The sequence below is a fragment of the Argopecten irradians genome, chromosome 6 (genome assembly GCF_041381155.1).
Source record: "Argopecten irradians isolate NY chromosome 6, Ai_NY, whole genome shotgun sequence".
Lineage (NCBI taxonomy): Eukaryota > Metazoa > Mollusca > Bivalvia > Pectinida > Pectinidae > Argopecten > Argopecten irradians.
Window position 1 is genome coordinate 27,576,684 of NC_091139.1, and position 21,721 is coordinate 27,598,404.

Consider the following 21,721-nt stretch of genomic DNA (forward strand, 5'->3'; position numbering starts at 1 on the left):
AAAATAGAAATTACATTTCCCATCTCATAAAAAATAAAATATTATTATTTTTATTATTTTATAAATCTATAAAACAATGCATGCTCCCTGACGCAATCGCAGTACGAGTTTCCGGTAGTCCTTTTATTTCCGGTGTGCATGGCAGCCTTTCGCAATCTACAGCAAGATGGTAAAGTTGTTTTGTATTATGTCTGTTTATACACTCCTTCAGTTTTATTCTGTTAAAATGATAAATTTTATGTGATTTTGTTATTTAGATTGACTAATTACTTTGATCCCACAAAGCTTGTCGTATTTAAACCATACCAGCATTTCGGCATCCAGATTGTTAGTTCATCGAAAAATATGGAATATTGCAATTGCCATTTCGTACCCGAACATTACAAAATCAGGTTTAGTTACGCCATTTTCTATCACAGGGATAATGATCTATAAACCAAAAGATAGTAAATACTTATGTATTTGACATCCGATATGGATTCAAAGGTGAAATATATGTCAATTATGACAGACGGGAATGTCAGACGTTTCGCACGTATACCGCGCCCGCACTGGTGACGGTCAACTCCTTCTTTTTAATTGATTCACCATCCGTCAAGAATGACGATTTTCGGCATTACAGAGCAGCGACGTGGGGAGGGGGTTATATACAGTGTTTTTGTGCTAAAAAAGATAAAGGTAAAAATAGGATAAAAATGAAGTGTTTACTGTGATTGTGGGGTTCAAGGGCTATGTTGTTAATATTTGCCTTGAAGTCGTCCAGTGTAGTGTTTTGTACTGTTGCTACAGAATCCAGTGTGTGATGGTGTGTGGGAAGAAGGAATTCTTGAATGTGTCCTTTGTGGCTTCGATGTGTATGTATGCATAGGGATGTGTGTGTCTAGGGTGGTTGTAAACAGGTGCTAGATCAATCCTGCTACATATTGTTGAATGTTCTGGGTTGATGGTGACGAGGTAGTGTGTGATATATTAAATAAGTGAATGAGTTGTGATTGTAATCGGCGTGTTTGTAGTTTTGGCCATTGGAGTGTGTATAAAATGTCTGTGACTGAAGAAGTATTATGATATCTGTTGTGTATATATTGTTCTGCTGTGCGTTGAGGTTGAATGTGTGGGTGTGGGTCCCAGATGGAGGAGCAGTACTCTAGTTTGGGTCTGATGAGTGCTTTATATGCATGTTCTTAAATGTGTGGTTAATTGATGGTGAGGTTTCGTTTTAGGAGTCCTAGTGTTCTGTTTGCATTTGCAGTGATGTTGTTAATGTGTTTGTACCATTGAAGGTTGTTTTGTAATGTGAGACATAGATTTACTGTATTTGACGTGTTCAAGTGAGTGGTTTGTTACGTTTGGTGGTAGTGGAGATGCAGATGTTGCATGTATTCACATAGGTGGTTGATATATATTAAGAAAAGTATGGGGCCCAGACAGGTTCCTTGAGGGACTTCGGATGTTACTGGTATTTTGTATGATTGTTTGCCCTAAAGTATTACTGTCTGGGTGCGGTGTGAGAGAAAATCTGTAATCCATGCATGTGTGTTTCCTGTGATGCCATAGTATTTGAGTTTGTACTGGAGGCATTTGTATGGTGCTTAATTAGTCAAAAGCTTTTGCAAAGTCCATGATTTTGATGTCTGTCTGCGTGTTGTTGTTGTGGTTTAGTGTCAGATCATGTATGAACGTGACCAGTTGAGTTTCACACGATCTGGAAGATCTAAAACCATGTTTTAGTATATTGTTGTTTTCCTATATAGTAATAGTTGCAAATATGAGATAAAAGAAACTATCATTGTAATTGATTGTACCCATGCACAACATGTTCCCAAGATTAGTTTGGCAGAATACTTTTGATGTCCTGAAATTATTGAGTAAATCCTTATGTCTTGATTTTGTCATTATGTAAGCATACGTCATTAATTCATTAATGGTTCTTGCAGAAGCCTATTTTACTACATGGTCATGAGCGATCAATCACAGAGATCAAGTACAACAGGGAAGGAGATCTCATCTTTTCTTGTGCAAAGGATCACCAACCAAATGTGTGGTATTCAGTTAATGGGGAGAGACTAGGATCCTTTAAAGGACACACAGGAGCTGTATGGAATATAGATGTTAACTGTATCCTTTCTTATAAAAATAGTAGCAACAGTAAGAACATTCATCTACTGTAAAATACATGTACACAGTAAAGTTTGTCATAAATGATAAAAAGGCAAACATGTTATCAAGGGATTTGAAAAGACCTTTTTTTGGCATTAATGTCATTTCAGCAGTCTGCTCTGAATTTTTGTGTCATAATTAAACTTTTATTAATTAAAAATGTGTTGAAATATTACCGCGCGGGACACTATACCGTTGACAAACGTACTTGTCTAGCCGCGCCGTGATCAGTGCGGCTGACACAGGTAGCTGATACAGTGACTGGTGTGATTGTGCTATATTTAGATCGTGTGGTTTGTAGTATCCGAGCATGCAGGATTAACGGAAGCGCAGTGACACTCGTGAATGGAGATATCACCATAGACGTATATAGTAGATCTAAGCCCCTGGTATCGCACAAAATTACTTTCTTAGTAACCGATTGCTTGTGCCAAAGCCTTTCTGTTTTTTGAAAAACAAGTCCGTAACCCGTAGAAAATAACTTTCAAACAGAAATTCAATAGACAGACAAAGAAGATTGAGAAAAAACAGGTGGGTTTTTGTCAAGAAAACACACGTTAATTTTTTATTACAAGTAAATCATATATTCAAATTTAACTAATGTACGAATAAATATTGTTTAACAGCGCTGTTTATATCCCCGCCCAACGAAGTTGGTGGGGGATATACAAATGGGTTCCGTCCTTCTGTCTGTCCGTCCGTACGAATGGTTTCCGGAGCATAACTCTAAAACCAGTAGAGATATTTCCACGAAACTTCATACACACATTGGTCTTATGGTCTAGTAGTGCCTTTTGCTATTTTTAGGTTTTCATTTTTTGCATTTTTTCCGTAACCATGGAAACATTGCTGAAAATATCATATTTTTGTACCAGGTTCGTTTCCGGAGCATAACTCTAAAACCAGTAGAGATATTTCCACGAAACTTCATAGACACATTGGTCTTATGGTCTAGTAGTGCCTTTTGCTATTTTAAGGTTTTCACTTTTTGTACTTTTTTCTGTAACCATGGAAACATTGCTGAAAATGGTAGATTTTTGTGTAAGAATCGTTTCCGGAGCACAACTCTAAAACCAGCAGAGATATTTCCATGAAACTTCATAGACACATTCTTTTTATGGTCTAGTAGTGCCTTTTGCTATTTTGAGGTTTTCATTTTTTGCACTTTTTCCGTAACCATGGAAACATTGCTGAAAATATCATATTTTTGTACCAGGTTCGTTTCCGGAGCATAACTCTAAAACCGGTTGAGATATATGCACAGAACTCCATAGGCACAATAGTCTTATGGTCTAGTAGTGCCTTTTGCTATTTTAAGGTTTTCACTTTTTGTACTTTTTTCTGTAACCATGCATGGAAACATTGCTGAAAATGGTAGATTTTTGTGTAAGAATCGTTTCCGGAGCACAACTCTAAAACCAGCAGAGATATTTCCATGAAACTTCATAGACACATTGTTCTTATGGTCTAGTAGTACCTTTTGCTATATTATAGGTTTTCACTTTTTGTACTTTTTTCTGTAACCTTAGAAACATTGCTGAAAGTATCATATTTATGTAGCAGGTTCATTTCCGGAGCATAACTCTAAAACCAGCAGAGATATTTCCACGAAACTTCATAGACACATTCTTTTTATGGTCTAGTAGTACCTTTTGCTATTTTTAGGCTTTCATTTTTTGCACTTTTTCCGTTACCATGGAAACATTGCTGAAAATATCATGGTAAATGGTAAATGTTACTTTGCAAAACTCCACCCATCTGTGTGTATATAGTCTAATATAAATGTCAAGGCTGTATACCTGATTCAACAATTGCAGCCCCGCTCTACTTGAATTATACTCCGGATCTTTCTTTAGCTCAACTTCCTTTTTCCTGTTTTTTTTCCATACACATAAGTCTCCACAATCAAACTTATTTCACCTTTGATGTCTCCATAGGTGGGGGATCTGAATGACTATGTCCTTGTTTCTTCTATTTTTGCCTCATATAATCATGGTTGCATTTACATGTAGCACATCAGAAAAAATATATAATTTACCCGGTACTGGCAGATATTTTAACTTGCGTGGTATTGTGGAAATGTCACCCCGAGAGGATTATTATCAAACAGGATGATCTTAACGATATATAAATTCAACATACATATTTCATTTTTCGGTGCACCGATAAAAAACCAGTCGTCTACGGACGTGCTCCCGTGCACGTGGCTGTCCCTTTGATCAATCAGTCAGTTAGGTATAATTGACAGACATGGAAGTGAATGGCCCCTCCCCCGTTACTATAGGTAAATATCATTGGCTTGCTAGCTCTAACCACACGTGTGTCAGTAATACAGGTGATTGACAAGGCGGCGTGGTTTCTGAACCGACCAGTGACCCAGCTATTTAGAATTTTTTTAGACATGTTTCTAAAATAAATGGCATTTTGTATGATTTTTTAAATCATGGTTCACCAGAAAATGTACTAGATTCTACTAGAATTTGGGTTTTTAGACTACAGATAGATACGTCATACAATATGTAATTACTACCAAGAACTGATGGCTGCGATGTCTGAAAAGCTACCGTAAGGAAAAGAAATCTTCCTTGTAATTCATAGAATAACTCCTTACATCCACAGCATTAATAACAATATATCATATAAGTTTATCATTTGTGTATGTTTTTTCGGTACAAAATTTCCCCGACACGAAAATTCTCCGGTACGAAAATTATTCGTTGACAGATCCTGATGCGATAAACTGTTTTTCTCTATCTTTTCGCTCATTTGTTGTATGTCTTACCGTTTGTGTATAGTTCCTTTACCGTTTGTGTATAGTTCAATTAGTCGTAGTCTTGTTTTTTCGTCAGTTCGTCGTCCGTTGGAGTAGAGTTAACCGCGAACATGTGAGTGTCAGCAACGCGTTTGTATTGCGTTGTTCTATATTTAAACTATGCTGTGATCGGCTAGTACACCACTTTCCCGCACAGTGCTCAAGCTACCTGTATAGGCCGCACTGATCACGGCGTGGCTAGACAAGTACCTTTGTCAACGGTATGGTGTCCCGCGCGGTAAGTTGAAAATTTTGTAAAGAGTCTATTGATATTATGTCTTTGTTAATGATAATCACTTCCTTTATTAGGAAGGTGTTGATTTGGGAAAAACTATGAAAATTTACTTCTTTAGTTATTATTTATTATCAAACAAAGTTTAGAGAGTTTTATGGAAAAAACCATTGCAATTCATATATAATATGAATTTAAGGCAAAGCCTCGAAAGAGTGCAGCTACATACATACATAACCTCAGAATTTTATATATGTCTACATTTTTTCTACAAGATTATTATGTATCATTGACATGCACAAGATATCAAAAGTTCGAAAGAATTCAAAATAATCCAAATGGAGTCTGGAATATACATAGTTCAATTTACATCAATATTGTTTTTATCAAAGGTGGAAATGTTATCAAAAATGCATAAGAATCTGTGCCGTTATCTTTTGCGTCATATTTCATGCCACCACTGCTGATGATGCAGCGCACTTGGGAACATATGGAGTATATCTTTTTGACCAGTACATTTATTGTACCGTTCTTGTCTAGATGTAGTTATCTAAAACTATTTACAGTAATTTCAAAGCATATCCAAATTTCAAATTTCGTGCTGATCATGATAACGGGAATTAAAACATGGCTGCCTACATGGAGGCATGAGACTTTTCTCGCAGACACAATTTCAAAGTCAAAGGGGTACTGGAATGTATTGGAATGCTCTGCGTAGCCTTCGGCCGCGTAGAGAGCTGCAATCTTATTACAAATAAGTTTGCCTTGACTATGATGTTCAGGGGACACAACCTATGTATTGACAGGATCTGCAGACAACTCTTGTAAACTATGGGATTGTCAAACAGGTTAGTGATATGTATTATTTTTATTAAAATATTTCATGTGAGGTATGTGTGTTATGAAACAAAGCTTTATTATGCAAGCCTGGTTTTAAAGCAAAAATAAATTCTGGTCTGTACAAAGTCATTGGATAACATGTAGATTATGTGGTAAATTACAATGTGCATTTATTAAATCTCTGCTTTCATTTCAGCTTTGATTTCCAAATATTTTTATGACATTAAGATATTAATTTGTCAATTCAATAGTCCTCTTTGCTGTCACTTCATCCAAATTTTAAAGACTATAATATTCCCTGGCCCAAACTCCATGTGATGTCTTATGCCTAATGATTTATGTCAATAGTTTTAGCAGCAATAATACTATACAAGATTTATTTTCCATGATTCACGAGATATCCTGTATGTTCAAGCAGTCTCTAGATCTTGATTTGACATATTACAGGAAAGATGTTGTCGACGATGGAGTCTAAAACAGCTGTTAGGACGTGCGGCTTCTCGTACAGTGGAAACCTGATTATGTACTCCACAGATAAAACTATGGGACATCCTTGTGAAATCCACATCTATGACATAAATGACATGAGTATGGAATCAATAGTTAAATCATCCATTTTGTTTATATTTGTTTGACATCCTATTACCAGCTAAGGTCATATTATATGGATGTGTCCGGTTTCAAATATATGTGACTTATATGTAATGTTGGCATACATTTGTAATGAATTGTTGAAATTAATATATTGACAAAATTTTCAAAACATATAGTAGTCAAGAGCTATATTTAGGGTAAAATAGGCATGTAAGTACAATGTATTTTAGATTCACTAACAAACTTTTCCATAATGAAATCAATATATCACTAGAGGAAAGCAAAAGCTACAATAAATATTTATTAGGTTTTATCTGTATTGATATTAAGATACTTAAAATTATATAAAAATACATATAGTTAATTAAGTATCAGTACATCAATATTTAAATCAATACTTGATGATTTTTAGGGGAGCCAGCAATGATTTTCCCCATTTCTGGATCAAAGATAACATCAGCTGTCTGGGGTCCATATGAAGAGTACATCATCACAGGTCATGAAAACGGAGAGTTATGTCACATAGACTTGAAGGTAAGTTTCTATACTCTCATTTCATTTATCACATACCTATGCTATGTTACAATAGTGAAACAACTAATTACACTAAATATTTTCTGTTGGTTTGTATCACACATGTGTGATAAAAGATCTTGTATCACCCTATTAGCCGGAACTACTTCCACGGGGAATTCCCTTTTCACACAACACACACATTTTAGGGAAATCCCCTCTGCAGTAGAAGCTTGAAATAAAAAATCCAAGATCACATCACCTGTATTTAAATGCATTCCTAAAATACTATGCTAATATTTTAGAAGTAGGTTGCCTATGTATTTATCAACGTTGATAGCTTAATAGAGCATTTCCGTGAATTCTGGATATATCAGTCAGTGTAACAGTTAAACATTGCAATTTTCCACGGGTTCGCCGACTAAGTTTATCCCGCGGTACAGTACAGATATGAAACCTAGCCAATATGATTTAAGAAACAAATTGTAGATTTTTCTACTAACCTGATAGGATACGGTTATCCAATTTCTTTAAACTGTTCCTATGCATGCATCCAACTAAAAATCTAATCTAGACTAGGAACATTTAATCACGAAAACTACAACTAGCATGAACCAGCCACGATGACGAGGTTATCCTGGCGACCAAAATGATAGCCACGGAGATGTTTTAGTAGATTGCAACAGTTTGTAGTCCTTTTTATATGCTTGCACATCTTCCTTCTCATAGCACACAAGAAACAAAGTAAAATCCAATATGACACATGATTTTGTCAGTGACCTCCATCATTGTGTTTTCATTTTTATGAATGAATTGTGACGCATTTTGACGAGCTATGACGTAGTGACTCTGTTGGGAGAATTTATATAATAGATGAGAAAACATAACAAATTCATGGTTGTAATAAAATCATTTTAATTTCCCATCAATATTCCTGCTATATATCTATAATATGTGTATAATAACTCTGCTTTTAACGGAATGATTTTTGTGGTACCCAGGGGTTCATTATAAGCGTGATTTACTGTAGTAACCCAAACTATATATATTGTTGCATTAAGGTGTGATAATTGTGTGATATTTGCCAGTCAAAATTAAATGTCAAAGATATGTTGAAATTGATGATTAATGTGATATTCATGTTTTTGTAGACTGGTGAGAAGATCAATGGTGTCATGGAACATTCTAAACAGATCAATGATATTCGTTACTCCAAAGACATGTCCATGATAATCACAGCATCTAAAGACACAACAGCGAAAGTAAGTACTGGTACAACAAATGTAGCTCATTTGGTACCCCACACTGATGTCTATAAATAATCACGGTGTCTAAAGACACAACAGCCAAAGTAAGTACAATAAATGTAGCTCATTCGGTATCCCACTCTGATGTCTTTGATAATCACAGTCTAAAGACACAACAGCCAAAGTAAGTACAACAAATGTAGCTCATTTGGTACCCCACACTGATGTCTATAAATAATCACAGCGTCTAAAGACACAACAGCCAAAGTAAGTACAACAAATGTAGTTCATTTGGTACCCCACACTGATGTCTATAAATAATCACAGCGTCTAAAGACACAACAGCGAAAGTAAGTACAACAAATGTAGCTCATTTGGTACCCCACACTGATGTCTATAAATAATCACAGCGTCTAAAGACACAACAGCCAAAGTAAGTACAACAAATGTAGCTCATTTGGTACCCCACACTGATGTCTATAAATAATCACAGCGTCTAAAGACACAACAGCCAAAGTAAGTACAACAAATGTAGCTCATTTGGTACCCCACACTGATGTCTATAAATAATCACAGCGTCTAAAGACACAACAGCGAAAGTAAGTACAACAAATGTAGCTCATTTGGTACCCCACACTGATGTCTATGATAATCACAGCGTCTAAAGACACAACAGCGAAAGTAAGTACAACAAATGTAGCTCATTTGGTACCCCACTCTGTTGTCTATGATAATCACAGCGTCTAAAGACACAACAGCCAAAGTAAGTACAACAAATGTAGTTCATTTGGTACTCCACTCTGATGTCTGATAATCGAATGTCAAAAAGACTCAATATCAAAGGTATTAAAGCTGTTAGGAAGTGACAATGTTAATAGATGGTGTGATTAGAAACTAGTCCATCCAACTTTTCTATTGCTTGGTAATTACCGTATTTGACCCAATAAGGGCCCAGGGTTTTTTAGAAGATTGAAAAAGTGTAAAGATGCTAACTAAGACGAAATTATTGCAAAATTCAAACCTATACATTTATGATAGTTTAAGTCTTTATTTACGCCCGGGCAGTTGAAATGGAGGAAACAAAAGGGGGAGGGGCGCTTTTTAAGAAACTATCTATCTCACATTGGCTTGACATGGTGCAGGTGTGTCTTAGCTTAGGTATTAGTTTTTGGAGGCTAGTGCGCATGAATATTATTTCTTTACATTTAATTGAAACTTGAATAAAATTGAAGAGCAAGTAAATTCAACCAAATAGCTTTTACAAAGTGTAAATTTAGAAGTATATTTTATGGATAAAACAAGTAGGTGTTTTATTTGCTGTAATTGTGATAAAACATTCAGGGTTTGTGTCTTTTCTTATTCCAGGCTTTTCGATACAGTATCCTTACGTCACATCAAAACCTACAAAACAGAGAGACCAGTCAACTCAGCGGCCATTTCTCCAATCAGAGATCATGTAAGCATACCTATAAATTATTAAAGACACAACAGCAAGTAGTACAACAAATGTAGCTCATTTGGTACCCCACACTGATGTCTATAAATTATCACGGTTTCTAAAAGACACAACAGCCAAAGTAAGTTAACAACCAAATGTACTGTTCATGAAAATTTGGTACCCCACACTGATGTCATATTGATAATCACAGCGTGGTAAAGACACTACGGAGCCATGGAGTAAGTACAACAATTGTAGATCTTTTGGTACCCCACACTGATGTCTATAAATAATCACGGTGTCTAAAGACACATACACCAAAGAAGTACAACAAATGTAGTTCATTTGGTGTACTCCCCACACTGAGTCTAAAATAATCGCAGGTGTCTAAAGACACAACAGCAAAGTAAGTACAACAAAAATGTAGCCTCATTTGGTACTAATCAAACACTGAATGTCTTTGATAATCACAGCGTCTAAAGACACAACAGCAAAGTAAGTACAACAAATGTATCTCATTTGGACCCCACCACTGAAGTCTATGATATCACAGCATCTAAAGACACAACAGTCGAAGTATAGTACAACAAATGTAAGTTCATTTGGTACCCCACACTGATGTGTCTATGATAATCACCAGCGTCTAAAGACTACAACAGCCAAGTGTATGTACATACATGTAGGTATCATTTGTACCCCACTCTGATGTCATAAATAATCACAGCATCTAAAGACAACAACAGCCAAAGTAAGTACAACAAATGTAGCTCAATTTTGGTACCCCACACTGATGTCGTTAAAAATGAAACACGTGTGTCTAAAATACACAAACAGCCAAAGTAAGAACAACAAATGTAAGTTTCATTTGGTACGCTCAATCTGTTGTTATCTCAGCTATCATGTGATAGTTGTTGTCCTCAACTGCTTGCCTTTTAATCAACTGTTACTGTATTACAAGGTTTATCGTTGATGTGTAATACATATCCTGAATGATCATTTTCATTCATATGTTATTTTCTTTTGATCCTCCTTTTTGATGTAGTAAGTTCACAAACTGTTCTCACTCTGTGCTACCTCCCTAACACCTATTTATTTTACATTACAGCTACAGCAGCGGAGGAGAAGATGGTTATGTAAGAATTCACAATTTTGATCCCAGTTACTTCGAGTTCAGGTTTGATTATTAACCTCAGTGGAAAAATTAACACCAGGACAATTGACTACAATTAAAACTTCGTGTATTTATTTCTAAAAAGTGCTCTGGAAGCTGAAAAGGTCTGCCAGATGCCTAAGACGAAAAAGCTAAACAGAAAAAGACAGTTGTTTAATACTGTGAATCTTGCTTCTATAAGCAATCAACAACATCAAAATGAATATAAATGGATCATTAAATATAAATTCTACATCTGGATTGCATGTTTTGTCTTTATTAGAATAGAGACTGAAAGTTGAACTAAATGCTGTACAGAACCCAAGAGCATATTAGATTTAGCCAATCACAGGTGACATTTTATAAAAAAGTAGCCAATCACAGGTGACGTTATATAAAAAGTCAGCCAATCAAAGGTGGCGTTATAAAAGTTCAACACCATAGCTATTGACCAAGCAAAAACTGATGTTCAAGACTTTTAGATGATCATGGAGACAGTATTACACATGTAAGTCAAGCAACTATTAAATTCATTTCTTTATAAATATTAAAAAAAAAAAATTGTACCGTAGACCGTCCCTTCTGTGACGCCATACGTTTGTAAAGTCGCTATTCGGTTCCAGGCAAACGTATTTATTTTATTTCTATGTACCCATCTATTATAACACGCTTCTGACATTTGCATTCAAGCAAATACTTTGTCTGGAACCTTTCTGAGTGTTTACTTGTACTGTATCAATCTAAAGGTGTGGCAATTAGTATAGTATACTTTTTAAGATTCTTGCATGAAGTAAAATTCAAAAATCATAATAGTCGCTAAACAGTCAAATGGAACATGGATTAATTGAGGGACTAAAATGAAAAAACTTCAGGTCAATAGTAACAAATGAATGACCATTATCGTCAGGATGACTGTATACTTATCTAACTTTTTTTGCAGAATAGAAATAAAATTTACATAGTATATGAATGTCGAAGGAAGTTAGAAGTGTTTTGAAATGGAAACATTCGCCCTAGCGTTAGCTTTACGTAAGATACCAGTATACTAATTTTCGTCCAGAAAACGGACAAACAAAATACGGAAATAAAAATTGCTGGAAAATATTTTTATTTTATTTTTTGTAAAAATCTTTACTTATGATTTGAAAGATGCTATTACGGATAAATAATCCGTTTTAATACAGTATCACACAGAGCAAAATATTTGTCTCGGGTCAGAAAAAGCTTATATACATGTATTTCCAGCTGAATTAGACTCTTTTTGAAAGTTTGAGGTTAGGCCTACAATGTAGTTTGCAAACTGGTTTGTTATATTTTATATAATAGACAAATAAAATCATGAAAATATGTAATTATTAAAATTTTGTTATATTAGATGCTCCAATAATATAATAAAAAAAAAAACTAACAAAGGTAAATGAATAACATAAAACGTTGAAAAGTTTGCTATGGATTCACTATTATGTAAGAATTCACAATTTTGATCCCAGTTACTTCGCAGTTCAGGTTTGATTATTAACCTCAGTGGAAAATTAACACCAGGACAATTGACTACGTGTATTTATTTCTAAAAAGTGCTCTGGAAGCTGAAAAGGTCTGCCATGCCTAAAGCTAAACAGAAAAGACAGTTGTTTAATACTGTGAATCTTGCTTCTATAAGCAATCAACAACATCAAAATGAATATAACTGGATCATTAATAAATTCTACATCTGGATTGCATGTTTTGTCTTTATTAGAATAGAGACTGAAAGTTGAACTAAATGCTGTACAGAACCCAAGAGCAGATTAGACTTAGCCAATCACAGGTGACATTATAAAAAGTCAGCCAATCACAGGTGACGTTATATAAAAAGTCAGCCAATCAAAGGTGGCGTTATAAAAAGTTACACCATAGCTATTGACCAAGCAAAAACTGATGTTCAAGACTTTTAGATGATCATGGAGACAGTATTACACATGTAAGTCAAGCACCTATTAAATTCATTCTTTATAAATATTTAAAAAAAAAATTGTAACGTAGACCATCCCTTCTGTGACGCCATACGTTTGTAAAGTCGCTATTCGGATCCGGCAAACGTATTTTATTTCTACGTACCCATCTATTATAACTCGCTTCTGACATTGGCATTCGAGCAAATACTTTGTCTGGAACCTTTCTGAGTGTTTACTTGTACTGTATCAATCTAAAGGTGTGGCAATTAGTAAATATAGTATACTTTTTAAGATTCTTGCATGAAGTAAAATTCAAAAATCATAATAGTTGCTAAACAGTCAAATGGAACATGGATTAACGGGGACCCAGAATGAAAAACTTCAGGTCAATAGTAACAAATGAATGACCATTATCGTTATAACTGTATACCTATCTTTTTGCAGAATAGAAATAAATTTACATAGTATACGAATGCCGAAGGAAGTTAGAAGTGTTTTGAATGAAAACATTCGAGCTTAGAGCTTCTATAGGCACTTTTCCGTATGATACCAGTATACTAATTTTCGTCCAGAAACGGACAAACAAAATATGAAAATAAAATTGCTGGAAAATATTTTCATTTTATTTTTTGTAAAAATCTTTACTTATGATTTGAAAGATGCTATTACGGAAAATAATCCATTTTAATACAGTATCACACAGAGCAAAATATTTGTCTCGGTCAGAAAAAGCTTATATACATGTATTTCCTGCTGAATTAAGACTCTTTTTGAAAGTTTGAGGTTAGGCCTACATGTAGTTTGCAAACTGGTTTGTTATATTTTATATAATAGACAAATAAAATCATGAAAATATGTAATTATTATGTTATCTAGTATGCTCCAATAATATAATAAATATAAAAACTAACAAAGGTAAATGAATAACATAAAACGTGCTATGGATTCACCTATTTTTAACGCTTTCAGGCCAAAATTTAAGGGGTATTAGAAAGCAAATCGGTCATATTTTGAAAAATAATGCGGTGAGGTATAGTTTTTATTGGCTTTTCTTATTGCAAATAGGTCAATCTTCATGGAAATTCTAAAAAATCAGGATTTTTTTAAGATCATTTTTTTCAGAAAAAAAGAAAAGGGACGGTCTACCTTAAATTTAAGTTTACTTGTGTTTACATACATACTTTAATATATGTATGAACAACAGATTTGGGGAGTTACTAGGTTCATTTAAGGACTGCCTGGTGTTGGTGTAAGATGTGGAGGAAGTTGGAGTACCTGGAGAAAAATCACCAACCTATGTGCAGTACCTGGTAACTGTTCCATGTGAGTTTCAAACTCACCACCCAGATGTGCAGGACTAGTGGTAATAGGTGGGGGCACTAATCCAATCCAACTCTTTGTGGTGCCATTGGGTCACATTAACATACATAAACTGTTGTAATGAGTTCAAATCTATTTTCATTCATCAAAATACTCTCTAATGTTGCACATTAAGTTTGATGTGGTATTGCTCCCAAATTTCAGTCATTCATTTTCTTACTTTTCCTAAATACATACCCAAATTATTTAGATGTGTTAAAAAGTGGAAACAAGCAACTTTTACAAAATGGCCAAACACATTACTTCTATAAGTCAATTATCTTACTGGGAATAAGACAGAGAAGAAAAAAAACATAAGAGGTATCTTAAAACCAATATTTACTAAAGCACATACATTGATTTGTATATATACATGTATATATTTACAGTTATGTACATTTCATATTGAGAACAATTTGTAATGTGACATTGTAGACAGGTAAATTGAACTCTGAACCACCCATGACTCGTACAATCTCTTCAACATACAAACTTACAAACAATCCATGCAAAGGTGGTTAGAGAAAGCTGGAGTACCCCGAGAAAGATCTCTGATCTACAAATCAAGACAATTTTGTAGACTTGCTGATTATAGGAAGAAAAAGTCTGAATAAAACTTCAAGCAATTTATGATGCTTAGTATGAAGACAAATGGTACCAAATATAGTCACAGAGAAATCAGTTGTCACAAAAATGTACAGTACAACAATTCTCCACATGGCAGCTGATCTCATGCCAGTGGAAGGGATTGCTATGAAGCTTTTTTGTTTCCCTCAATGTTTGACTGAAAAAGGTAAGTAACTTGAAAAATATAGAATCCAAATTTCTATGTAACTCATTCAACCCTGATTTTATAATGGACTGGTCTAGTCATTGATTGAGAAGAGCCTAAATGTGTTTTCAGGGATGAATGAGTTAATTGGGATCAAAAAATTTTCTGAACCCATGTTTATCAACACATTTTAACTTTATGATATGTGACCTTCACATTGTAACGCCAAGCAAAGTTTAAAATTCAATGTTTATCACAATACACAATGAATTCCTGAATGAAGTCTGTATTGCAGCCCATATCACAGAATGCACAAGTACAATGAAATGAGTTGTAATGTGAGATGACATCAGGACTTTGAGGCCCTGTTGTTATGGGACAATGTATCAAGACTTGGAAGCTCTGCTCCTGCTTCTACTCGACCCAGCTGATGACTTCTTCCGTTCTGCCTTGGGGCTTTTAGGTTTTTTCACTGGAGTCACTGCTGGAGTTTTCGGCTTCGTGTTGAACCTCGGGGGCTGGCCTGTAAAACAGAAGGTAAGGTTAATTTTCTAGGAATTTGTTGATTTTTTTTTTTTTACAGATTTCAGAAGTCAATAGATCTATTTAATATAAAGAAATATATGTTTAGATCACAAGATTTATATAAACTGATAAGAAATAAAGTGAAATATCTATCTTACTACTGTAAAACAAGGATATTCATGTATCCTTCCATTCATGATTTCACAACTTTCATTTTATGGTTTATCACTTTCTAATTACATGTATTTCATTGGAAGAAATATCTGTGGATACATTTGATGGTTTCTATATTTGTGGTACCATAGAAAACACAAAAACAACAGATTTCTGGTAAAAAAAAAGTCCTGGTACAAATGTATACAATATTCTTTTAGTTGAACAGAAATCAAACAAGGAATCAAGAATGAAATCAATTTTACTGAATTACTGTACTGGGTTACCCACCCTACAGAAAACATCCCAGCTTGTTGATAGATTATAGATTAGTTATTGATGTATACATGTATAACAGGAGCCCGTTTAGTAAAAGCACTAAAGGGAGATAACTGCATCACATACACCAAAGAGAAATAACTATACACCAATTAGGTGTACAAACACGTAAAGATAAATGAAATCAATTTTTTCATAATTATATTGTTTATTCTTTCTGCATAGTTTATTTCTTGGTCACAATAATAATTATATTTGAGAAATTTAAAACACAATTTACAAATATGTGAAAAGTAAATACTATGTGTCAATGATGTAATAGTGTATATACCTGTATATATTTTAACAATTTTTTAATGTATATTTTATAATAACATATATGATATTGATATGAAATTATAATGGAATGTGGTGATCATGATAAGTATTTCCATGCTTTGAAAATAAAATCTAATGTTTTATTTTGACATCCAATAAGTGATATACAGTTTAATACTTCATGCAATGTGTTATATTATAAGGCTATTCTAATTAGTCATGGTCAGTAATAATTTTCAAGTTTTGTAAGTATAGAAAAAAAGTCTTTGTTGCTGAAGTTCAAAAATATTTTTGAAATGTGTGCATGATGTTCATCTGAAATTTTAACCATAACTTTATTTGAAGTCAAATTCTTTTTAAAGATGTTTACTTCTTCCAAAACATATTCCGTACTGGTAATTAAATAAATTAGCATAGATTTTGAAATTTATTAGAATTTTTGTATACAAGGTACGATTTCTTCCCCTCGTCCATCCCGCATTAGCTGAATTCACTTAATTAATCAACATTGTTGCATGTATTGATAGAACAGCGTCTCATGGGTTCCTTTGAATCAATCAGTAGATTTAAACAAATTAATGACAATACATGTAGAATCTTTCATAAACATGTAATGCAAATAACAAAACCCACTGCAAAACAAATGGCAAACAAATTATAAAAGCTGTCAAATTTCACACACAAAAACCCATCTTATCTATATTTTAACATTTTAAGACACTGAGTAACATATAATTTTGACTTATGAATAAACACTTGAGGACTTCCAAAATTATTATGTGATGTTGAACTCAATAAATCTGAACATATCAAATAATCATTGGGGAAATTGCTCGAAAGATTACATTTTTGTCTAGTAAATCAATTTTAGCTGCATGGCAGTTCACCACTGGTTGATTTGTTTGTCATGATTTTTAGGATGACTTTTGTCACAGGTGTAACATCAGATAAAGCTTACAGATTTGTGGTTTTCATATTTTGGGTATACAGTCAAACCTGCTTTATTGACCACTTTCTGAGGGTACCAAATGATCAATTTTGACACAATTTGACCTGTGTATAAAGGTCACTTTTTTATTTACTAGTAAAGACAAGTTTTTCTATGCTCCTTGGATGGTCTTTATAGATAGATTTGATTACGTACACCATATTGGTCCTGTCTTTCACAACAATTTTAGTCAACAAATGACACTTACAAATGTATTTTGTTACTGAATACCCTATTGTCAGTAATATAAACCTTGTATACTAATACAGTTAAATCACTCGTCAACATACTTTCCTGGAATATTAAATGTTAACCTGAAAATGTACCAAAACGTATCACTTAATTATTTCCATGAATAATATGGATTATGTGATAAATAATTACATATACAACACATTTATCTCCCATACCTTGCTAATACACGTATGTATATGTATGAAGGTTACACATTCCCCCCCCCAACCTTTATTATACTGTACATGCACATGTATATAGGATACACATTTACCTCCTGAACCTTTATTATACACATATGTATGTAGGATACTCATTTGTATCCCCCAAAGCTTTATTATACACATACCGCATTTGCCGTATTTTAAATTAGCACCCATGGCGCTTAAAAAATTGTAACAAAGAGAGGGGCGATTATTAGTGAATCGAAATGTAGGTTGTGGACGAAAAATGTCAGCCATATTTTAACTCTTTCTGTACCTATGACACATCTGTTACAGAAAAGGTGCATATATACCTTTGAAATGCATTATGATGTTGTGATTCACATGTAAAAGACTCGCAAATTTTATGTAATATAATATGGGATACAATCCTGAGGTTAGAGGCATCACAAGTTGTAAACCCTTGTTACTAAAATAAAATCCATGGGATGGAGGTGTTTATACAACATCAACTGCTTCTCCAGAAAAGGGGAGGGGCGCTTATAGGTATAGGGGGAGGGGTGCTAATTACGGCGAATATGGTATGCATATAGGATATTATGCATATGCGGTAGCCCTGACCAATGTTGACTCATTAACTAGAAAAAACAAGCACATTTTGCTTCTATTGTAGCAAAATAAAATGGCAACATGTTTCATAAATTAACGGCAGTGTGTTTGTTTACTTACTTCTCCTCATCATCTACAAGTTGGTCTTAAAACGAACATTTTCACAAAAAGTATTATTGATACCGTACATTGAACTAAGATCTAGCCAGTAATTTAACTGTATAATTGCTAATATTCATGGGGATTATGATTTCACTAAATTCCATGGATCCATTCAAATTTGTTAAGTTTAATACCTCTGAAGTTGATCAAAATCATGGTTTTACATATTATAGCCTGTCACATGAATGATGCTTTCAAATGATAAGATAATTACGAAAATAAAACCCCATAAATAAGCTAACTACAAACAGTAAGTTGTGAAATTTTTTCACTTGCAAAATTTAACAACTATACGGTAATAAAAAGTTATAACTTTAAGGGATGTGATGATAGTAATGTCTTCCCTTTTAATTTTCATGTCAGAAGGAAAATATGACATGTTTTGCATAATGGTTTTTGCCAATCAAGAAATGATGTTATCATGGAGATTGGGATTTAAGGGAAATAAACCTGAAGAGAATGCATGATATGTTGTACATATAACAACATCATATAGTACATTGATTGGTATTAATAAGGTTAGGAAGAAAAAGGTATAATTTCAATTTGAAATATATCGCTTATTTACTAGCATTGAAGTAAATATAAATGTTGTCGTTGGAAATATTTACTGGCATTATAGTGAATATTAATCTTGCAGTGTCTAAATATGATTATTTAGTTGTTGCATCGAGACCTACCCATGTTAGGAGGGCGAGGGATGCTGGTCTTCTCTAACTTCAGCTCCAAGTCCTCTCTCATGTCGTTTATATTAGTCTTAATCTTCTCTACCATAGCACTGGTATGAGCCTGTAATACTTCTCGGATTATCTCCCCTACTTTCTAAAAAAAGAGTGTAACATATTATATGAAGGAATTTTTCAAATTGTCTCCCCTACTTTCTAAAAATAAAAGATAATGTAATGTTTACATACAAAATATATCTAGGAATTTCTCCAATTATATCCCCAACTTTCTAAAAGATGTAAAATATAGAAAAGAATTTCTCCAATTGTCTCCCCTTCTTTCCACAAATATGTACAAAGGAAAGGAAGTATATTTCTATGAAGACAGCGGAAAAAAATCAGGTAGTTTTATTAAATGATAATCTAACTTGATGCAACACCATTTCAATAGAAAAATGATTATCTTGTAATGAATCATAACAAAATTTTAGACTTGTAGACATGTAATACATAATAAAAATTTAGCTCTTGCTTTAGTGGTGATCTTATACCTTCTTTTAAAAATCCACTGTTCCTTCACTATAATTTACCTCTTTATTTAACGGTTGTTGCTGTTGATTTTCTGAAATTTTCTTGATGACCTGCTCTTTTTGTTGACTGGCCTCTGTAGCCTGCATGTCTCGTTTAGCTGCCCTCTTCTCGGCACATTCTCTCTCCTTCTGTTCTACAGCCTCGTACTTATGATTATATTCCCAAATACGTTTCTCTTTAGCTGCATTTAGAGCTTCTGAGCATGACGATGGAGGTGTAAGAATCTCTAGTTTGACATTTGGATTTTGACTTTCACGATTGTTTGTAAATACAAATTGAAATAGATTGTAATGTCTCATAAATGTTAAAAACACATGTTCTGCATAGATTTTGTAATTTCTTGCAGCTAAAATGAATCCCAAATCTTCTGATTTCTGCTTGAATATTTCGAGTGTTTCTGGCAGACTTTTACCTGAAAAATATATTTAATCAACTTTTCTAAACTTGATGTCACTGGGAGCAGCATATCTGATGAATATAGCCAGGTTTCTGCTAAATACTGTCAAATGTCTTAATGCTGAAATGATCAACCTATAGCTACCTGTTTACTTTAATGCATGGATATCATTATGGTAACTCATTCACCCCTGACACATGTAGGCTCTTCCAAATGAAAATCATTATGAAATTTCAGGGTTGAATGAGTTAAACCAGTAGTTTCGTGACCATGTTAGATTCAAAAACATCTAGGATTTTAATCTGAACATGGAATTGAACATAATTTTAGTATGTGATTGAAACACTTTGACAGATATAATATGCTGCTAATAATTAATGTAAAATGGTTCAAATTAACTCATTCCAAATAAACATGTCATACCTATCGATTCCTGTAAGAGGGTTTCGGAGAAATCGACTGCAGCACACACCTGCTCCCAAGGGAAGCCTTTCTCTACTGTAAACATAAGGCATTCGTATAGGAAATCCAAATGGATGTCGTCTCGCATGGCCATCTCTGCATCGAAGGGTTTCCATCCTAAATGTTTTAGGAGGCATTGTTTTCCTTGCTCTTTCTGAGATGAAGAGAAAATGAGATACTGTAATATTGAACTTTTTTATATCTTTTGGACTATTGGTAAAACCAGATTATTGCAATATTGTAAATAGATCTCGACTGGTGATAGACAGAGGTCGCTATTTCAGCATCAATAGTTTGATGGCATTTTAATGGTCAATGCGAATTGAAAGGAATGCTAAATGAATGTGTAGAGGGATTGGACTGGGTCAATCATCGGTGACCAGGTAGCTCAGTCGGAAGAGCACTCGGCTAGTGTTCTGAGGGTCCCGGGTTCGAATCCCGGTCTGGCCACTACATTTTCTCCTCTCTTGTTACAAATGTATATATTATAGTAGGATAAACATTGTCAGAACTAAACTGATCATAGACATCACTGTTTGTGATCGTTTCAGGACAGTTTGTTCAAACCTTCATTCTTATAATATTTCGGTAGGTCTATCATTGTAAGTTTGCTTACGTTAACTGCAAGTAAACACACACGAGTTGAAATAACAATGGGTACCGGTAGATGTTTGTTAAAACATTTGATGCTATTTAGACGTTACGAGAAATCCGGGTAATTGAATAATAGTACATAAATGATCCAAATAAATAGATAAATAGGTCTATGTCTAACTGTTACTTAGCTAACCCACAGGCGTCTGCATATGGTTGTTGAAAATGTTCATATAGGTAGGTTATCAAACCAGAAGCAGACGCCTGTGGCTAACCTAACTTTTTCACTTTCACTTTCGACGTCTGAGATTGCGACATAGTTTTATGTTGTTTATATATTTGCTTGCTGTGTATATAATGAAATATAAAATACAAGTTTATTGGTAATGAGACAAACATAAAGCGACTGAAACATAATGTTGATGCAGATAACATACCGAAAGACTTGCGACGTGCTGTGCAGCAGTTGTTGACAGAACCGCCGCCATTTTGTTGCTACCAAGCTTTGAACGAGATTCCCGTAAAATCTCGA

The 21,721-nt window shown here is 34.1% G+C and overlaps 2 protein-coding genes and 1 long non-coding RNA gene across 7 annotated transcripts; 2 read left to right on the top strand and 1 right to left on the bottom strand.

The window, feature by feature from the left end:
• Nucleotides 1-93: 93 nt before the first annotated feature.
• LOC138326423 (eukaryotic translation initiation factor 3 subunit I-like) lies at nt 94-10,369 on the top strand. Its single transcript, XM_069272532.1, has 8 exons — nt 94-169; nt 1,935-2,115; nt 5,984-6,049; nt 6,489-6,629; nt 7,048-7,169; nt 8,300-8,410; nt 9,762-9,851; nt 10,307-10,369. The coding sequence occupies exons 1-8, from the start codon at nt 167-169 to the stop codon at nt 10,367-10,369; spliced, it is 777 nt and encodes a 258-aa protein (XP_069128633.1). The 5' UTR covers nt 94-166.
• Nucleotides 10,370-10,817: 448 nt separating this feature from the next.
• LOC138325509 (uncharacterized) lies at nt 10,818-13,777 on the top strand. Of its 2 annotated transcripts, XR_011208790.1 has the most exons (3): nt 10,893-11,007; nt 12,490-12,790; nt 12,821-13,777. It is a non-coding gene; the product is annotated as an uncharacterized lncRNA (long non-coding RNA). The 2 variants fall into 2 exon arrangements; XR_011208789.1 differs by lacking the exon at nt 12,821-13,777 and having other exon boundaries at nt 10,818-11,007; nt 12,490-12,699.
• An 821-nt stretch (nt 13,778-14,598) lies between these two features.
• Nucleotides 14,599-21,695, bottom strand: LOC138325508 (uncharacterized protein C8orf74 homolog). Of its 4 annotated transcripts, XM_069271213.1 has the most exons (7): nt 21,627-21,695; nt 20,557-20,749; nt 19,736-20,148; nt 19,161-19,302; nt 18,439-18,463; nt 17,602-17,625; nt 14,599-15,571 (listed from the first exon to the last, which is right to left on the bottom strand). In XM_069271213.1, exons 1-7 carry the CDS (start codon nt 21,675-21,677, stop codon nt 15,508-15,510), a joined length of 912 nt encoding a protein of 303 aa, XP_069127314.1. In that variant the 5' UTR covers nt 21,678-21,695; the 3' UTR covers nt 14,599-15,507. The 4 variants fall into 4 exon arrangements, with proteins under 4 accessions (XP_069127314.1, XP_069127316.1, XP_069127313.1 ...); XM_069271215.1 differs by lacking the exon at nt 17,602-17,625; XM_069271216.1 differs by lacking the exon at nt 18,439-18,463 and having other exon boundaries at nt 15,456-15,571.
• Between the last annotated feature and the right edge of the window lie 26 nt (nt 21,696-21,721).